Source organism: Sardina pilchardus, chromosome 2, assembly GCF_963854185.1.
Source record: "Sardina pilchardus chromosome 2, fSarPil1.1, whole genome shotgun sequence".
NCBI lineage: Eukaryota > Metazoa > Chordata > Actinopteri > Clupeiformes > Clupeidae > Sardina > Sardina pilchardus.
In genome coordinates this window covers 33312109-33318867 of record NC_084995.1, presented here as the reverse complement: position 1 = coordinate 33318867, position 6759 = coordinate 33312109, and the positions used below count along the sequence as shown (strand labels likewise).

Sequence of the window (6759 nt, the reverse complement as noted above, 5' to 3'; positions counted from 1 at the left end):
GGGGACAGACACCTCTGTGGATGTAATCGTTTTGCAATAAAGGGCAACCAACAACTGTTTTTTGGAAGTGCTTTTCCGTTGCACATCGGAGGTCCATCTATTCTTACGGTGTGTGTCCATTATCACGCCTTGCCGCACTCCATAGGAAATGAACTGAATCCGTGGGATGCAGTGGGCTAGCCATGATAATGGACTCGAAGAATAGCTGGACTTCAGACAAGCAACTACCAAGGGCAGCTAGACTTCTTAAAACAACAAACTTTGCTGTAGATTCACAAGGCATACAGTGTTATTTCAAATTCTGAAATAATACTGACTAAGGTGATTAAGCTTGCACGTTGATTGACATGCAAAAGCAAAATGACTATACTTTGGAAACAACATAAGCATATGTTGTGCAAAGTTGTGTCGACAATATACCTTAAGAGCTACTCTGTATGCTGCTAGGTTGAAAAGATAAAAAAAAAACTATATAGCATGATATGGCAAAATCAAATGTACAAAATAATGTTTACATGATCAATTTAAAAGAGGTTTTGCTGGAAACTTTCATATATGAGTTTTCAGCTTGCAGGCTGAAAGCCTGTCTTAGCCTTTTTTTGTTAATAACATCAGTTTGAAAATAAGCTTACATACCTACACCGTGGTCTCTATTGTACTTTATGAAGTCGTAGTATACATTTTTAAATGGGCATTAGAACACAAATCGGTTGAGGTAAGTAAATAAGAAATGACAAAATCGTGTTTTCAGCAAAAAACTTGAGTCACGAAACACAGAAAAAAGAACCACTCAGCAAAATCCGGGCCCAACTCGCAGACATCAATACGGGATGTGAAATTTGATTCCCGTCGAAACGGGCTCAAGTGAGGTTTCTGAGACATTCCACAGTGAGTGATTGAAGTGCTAAATTACATCAAGTCAACTGAACACAAAAGCTGTGCTCTTCAAGGCACCCCTCATTTCCAACCAACAACAACACGCCCCTCGCAAATCACATTTCAGGGCCCCTGGACCCTGAAGTTGCCAGACGTTTTTCCTCATTACTCTGCAAATATGGCCCGGCATTTTCCTCCATAACACAAAAAGCCCCATTCATCTCAACACTCTCATCTCTTCTGAGTCCCTCCATTTTCTAAAGATCCCATTTACATTTACAGGCATTCAATCACAGATGGCGATGTCTGCATACATGACTGTTTTGCTGACTTATTTTCTTGGCCACGCTACTGATTTGCCCGTGCTACACGGCCGTTACTAGGCTACGGGACCCCTGGAGGATGAGAGGGAGGGCATAATCCGCTGGGTCTCGGTTGCTCGTCATCGTCTCCATCTCGCCGGATACCAAGGGCACACTGAGCCGCAGGTAACGCTACGCAGGGGGGGCCATCCGTCTTCCCAAAGCCTCTCCAGAGAGACCTTACGTCATAAGTATTTTCCTCTCAGCCGACTGTAAACATCCCTTTTCTCTCTGGCGGCCGGGCCCGTAAAGTGTTGCAGGATGTAAATTATTAATAAAGGGTACTTACTTTTCTTCGTTTTTTCAAAAGTGGGGACTTTTTTTTGCCTCTAGCTTTCATTGTGCATCCATTAAAGCAAAAAACAAAATTTTAATTAATCTTCAGACGAGCCATGTGTGCTTCACAGGACAAGCGAAAAAGAACAAACAGACACACAAGCAAACAAACCCAAAAGCTACCACACAGTCGCACAGTCGCAGTGTCCTCAATATTTCTCAGTAACAGTCTCTTGATGAACAAATATGCTGGCATTCAGTCATTCCATGCACCTTCCAGATGGATTAGACTGGACCGACTAAGCCTGATTTCAACTAACCAATCAAACTCTGTGTACATGCCACTTTGGCTAGACAAACAGACCAAATTGTCTAAACAACGTACGACTCCCATATTAAAATGGAAAAAAACCCACTGCCAGTCCTGCTTGTGTAAGTAAGGACCACTGAATATAATCTGGCAGGAGTCGTTTGCTTCAGCATAACCTTCTCCAGGGAGAGACTGTGACCAAGGAAACTGTGACAACACTCCCTCCGAATGTGCCCAGCTGGTGTCCCTCCACCCCCATGTGTGGCAACTCGGACACCCCACCGGGCCCACTGCACGGAAACAGCTTCCTTTCAGAATACCCATTGGGGTGGGGGGCAGGGGGGGGGGGGGCAGTCAACATATTAGGTCCTTCCACTGAAAACTCGGCCAGCAGGAGGAGAGGGTGTCCCTGATATCACTGAACCAGTGAAGCTGAAGCTGGGTTATGGTGTCACCACGAAACATATAGGCACATCGACAGAGACACTTACTTCCCACTGCCGCCTATTTCCCTCAGTCTTTCAAATCTCCACTCATGTGCATACACACACACACACACACACACACACTCTCTCTCTCTCTGACACACACTCAAAAGCAGCCACATACACTCACACTCAGACACACACATAGACACACACACAAACACACCCTCTCTGACACACTCTCTGACACACACACAAAAGCAGTCACATACACTCACACACAGACACAAACTTACACACACACACACACACACACGCACAAAGACACTCTGACACACACTCAAAAGCACCCACATACACTCACACACAGACACACACACACACACGCGCGCCACCACCACCACCATCAAATCATCTGAATGCACTCGCACACACAGACACACACAATTGACCCTGGAAGGCAGCCTCAGAGACAGTGCTGGCGGTACTCTCACTCACACTCACAGTCCACCACAGTGCTGCAGGCCTTTTCTCTGTCCAGCTGCTCCGCTCATGCTGGGCTTTGGATTTGGCGTGTGCTGGGAGTTGGCCAGTGGCAGCCCCGTGCGGGCAGGGGGTAGAGGAAGCGGGCAAAAAGGCCAAGCTCGACCCACACGGATAATTCAGTCCACAGCAAAACAACCACACTACACTGTGTCCTGTTTCAGCTGCCTGACAGGGCTGATATGTTCTCTGCAGCAATTAGCTATGTCAATTTCCCTGATTCCTTAGTGGGAACAGAATAATATTGAGTTTTGTTTGACGAAAAAAAAATAGCAAACAATAAAAAACTTAATTAAAGGGAGGCAAATTTTATTCCAAATTATACCAGCCGGGCAACGTGACTCAGTAAAAAGCATCCATAACTGTGTGTGTGTGTATGTGTGTGTGTGTGTGTGTGTGTGTGTGTGTGTGTGTGTGTGTGTGTGTCACTCACTGTCTTAGTCATCTCACACTCTGTCACCAAACATGAGTGGGATGCACTGCTGATTTCTGCCCCACTTCTGTCATGAAAGCGCCATCCGCCCTCCCTTAGCATCGCTGCATCAATGTGCACAATATCCATAAGATAATGTTGTTACAGCAATCTGGCAAGGCTGTTAGGGAACTGACATTAAATCACATCATCTTGGGAACAGAGTTTAATCCTTTTGTGCCTTCCCCCCTCCACGCTGGCTGTTAATCATGGCTGGGAGACTGGGAGCTCTATCTCCTAAGATGGCAGGGAACAGGGCTCAGCTCGATCCTGTAATTTCCCCAGTACTTACTACTCCTCAAATGTGAGCAAACGATGACAATCCATCAGTCCTACTCTTATCCTGCTGTTAGTCTGTTTGCTAGGTTCTTAACGCAACACAGAGAGACATAGAGAGAGAGAGAGAGAGAGAGAGAGAGAGAGAGAGAGAGAGAGAGAGAGGGAGGGAGAGAGAGAAAGAGAGAGAGAGAGAGAGAGAGAGAGAGAGAGAGAGCAAGAGATCCTACCTATAGATTTTGTAGCGGGTGGTGAAGCCTTGCTGGAAGCGCTCCTTGAACTCGGTGTACTCGGGGCAGCGGTGAAAGGGCCCTTTGTCGGAGAGCAGCCAGTCCAGCTGGCCGCTGGAGCGGCCGGACACGGAGGAGAAGGGCGAGGGGTTGGGCTCAGCCAGGGCCAGCACCCAGCTGAGGGGGCCCAGGGATGCCCACTGCCATAGGAGCATCAAGAGGAACCATCTAACGACCGCAGCTCTCTGCCAACGCAACGACATCCTGCCCCTGGGCACCCGGGACCAGCATTCTTCTGCCACTCCCCTCTGACCTAGGACAGGAAGTAGGGAGAGAAGCAGAGAGACACGGGGTCGTGAGGGACAGGCTGGAATGCCACTGAAGGAGGCTGTTAAGCTGCTGCACATTTCAAGTTAAAATCATGGCTACACTGTAAGCATAAATACATAATACACACACACCAGAGTAACACAACAAAGTAACAAGAAACAGAATCCGTTGATGAGCGCAGACATCAGATTGTCACATTTTCACTCCAATTCCAGATGACTAGAGGTGCCTGATGAATTATCTTGTTTGAAATGGGAATTATAAGTGATTTAATCATGCACTGCTTGTCCATTTGGTTTAGACAATCTGAGCCTACACCCAGGAGGTCTGATAGCTATCTGTGATGAGAGTTACCATACTGATTCCTGCAAACAGTTTGTGATGCAAGACACATATAAAATTATTTAATCCACAGTCAGGGGGATAAGACAAAGAATAAATCATCATCAAAAAACGGGGTTCTTGAGGGAACTCATATTAATGAGTTGTATGAGAGTATCAGCAATGCACAATCAAACACAGAATACTGATGCATGTACAAGGGACATTTTATACAAGATAGCAGGGACCATCAATATTCCCAGACATTGTTTCTAATCTTTTCCAAATTCACAATGAGAATTGATTTCACAGGGGGCAGATGCATGTTCGAGTACTAAATGATGCATGAAGCCATCTAGCTGTTGTTCACGTTTTGCATAGCAATAGACTAAAATATTAAGACTATTTGCAAAGCCTTGAACCATAGTGAAATGAGAAAGTAATTAAATATAATGCACCAATATGGTCTGTCCTTGAATTTCAGGAATTAGACTGAGGTCATCCTGCATATCTTTCAGACTGACAATGCAAAACATATGCCCTTCAAAATAACATTTGTGGGCTGTAGTTATACCGTGTTGCTTATGATCTGCTGTTGCAATTGTAGCCTAATGCTGCTTAGAATGTGAGGAACTGCAGGTTCAGACATTGTCTCTTAGAAAACAGATGTTTAAGACTCTGTTCCACTCTCTCACGTCTGGTACATTACTCATTCCCTCGTCTTCCTAACACCTTACTGTCTCAGAGGTGCCAGTTCAACCCTGTGTCTGTGATGAGCTTACATATATCAGTCATGCTCCCTCCCAGTCTGCTGTCTCCTTCCTCTTCCTCACAAAAAATCTACATCTACATTTGTTTTCAAAACATAATTACCCTGAGGTGAGGGAGAGAAAGAGAGAGAGAGAGAGAGAGAAAAAAAAGAGTAAAGGAACGGAATGTGAAATTAGTTTCAGAATACCAACACAGACGGCTCGGCCAACTTTTTCCATTTTTTAATGTCACCATCCAAAACTAGTGGACAATGGTATAAGCTGAAGGTTGCAATGCTTTGTGAACTGTAGAGTGATGAACCACATAAATATGCTGACAACATTCATCACCGCTCGCGTCACTGGTGGAGGAGTCCTGAAACCCGTTCCCAGGGAGGATGAAACATCATGCTATTTGTCACACCACAGCAGAGGAAAGGGCAACGGGGTGTTTTCCTGAGAAACAGCCGTTAGCTATTACAGGACAACAAGTGCAAATGAAAGTCTCCACTAGCACTGTGACAAATGGAACATGCAGTCTATAGCAGAGGGCAACGTATAATATGCAATAACATATTGGCTATACGCCCGCTCTGTTCTACGGTTTTCGGCCTCTAGGTCATGTGTCCACTGGGCCTGACCTTAAACCCTCTCTCCTCCTCACTGTTGACAAACTCAGTTTCACCTGCGCTTTTCCCTCTCCCTCTCTCTCTCTCTCAAGAAGGAATTCATGCATACACCCACATATACGCACACGCACACACGCCGTTGGTGTTACGACTCTTTATTCAGTTGAGATCATGACCCCACATACGACCCCTCTCTGGAACTCTCCTCCACAAAAGCCGCACTCATCCATCTCAGCTCCCGGCAACCAGGCTGAGCAGGAGATGAAAGATATTAATGCTAATACTATCACATGTCATTGCTGGAACAAATGAATATCGGGTGACCTTCAAGAGTTACACAGCAAGTACCAATCCACGGCTGCTTACCATATTTGACATTGCCCTGTGCTAAATGCTAAATGAGCGAGGAGGAGAGAAGAAAAATGAAATAGCTCAGCTTATAACACCCCCCCCCCCCCCCCCCATTACCCACCTTGCACAAAATTTGCCTTTCAAATGAACCTAAGTTCTCAAGTGTGACACCCTGCGTTGAGATATCCCCACTCTTCCTTATTGCATCTCCATGTCTCCTGAGGTTACACCTAATTATAAAATGCATTGGGAAATGCCAGAGACAATGGCGGAAATGTTGAATTCTAGCCTTGACATTTAATGTTCATCTTGCATTATTCAGACGCCTTTATATTTACTCTCCTCACATGGGAGAGAAGCTGGGAGAAAAAAAAGATCCTTCCGGAAGGCAGTCTGGAATAACGGAGTGACAAAAGAGAAAAGTCGTGTGCCCTCATTCCTTACGCTGCATGTGTGTTCTAAGCAAAACAAACAGAGAGGGAAAAAGAGAAGTCTTGAAGAGTCTCTTGATTATCTCCAGATGGAATGCCGTGTCACAGCTGCTAAATCTCAGCCACTGGCAACTCAGTAATGCTCCGTAGGTTGGCAAATATGTCTAAATGATCACAT

The 6759-nt window shown here is 45.5% G+C and overlaps 1 protein-coding gene across 1 annotated transcript in view; it reads right to left on the bottom strand.

The window, feature by feature from the left end:
- Positions 1-4033, bottom strand: part of brinp2 (bone morphogenetic protein/retinoic acid inducible neural-specific 2) — a 38249-nt gene extending 34216 nt beyond the window's left edge. Inside the window, exon 1 of the mRNA XM_062556306.1 lies at positions 3771-4033. Within this exon, the coding sequence (XP_062412290.1) occupies positions 3771-4033 (263 nt within the window). The remainder of the gene's footprint in view (positions 1-3770) is intronic.
- Between the last annotated feature and the right edge of the window lie 2726 nt (positions 4034-6759).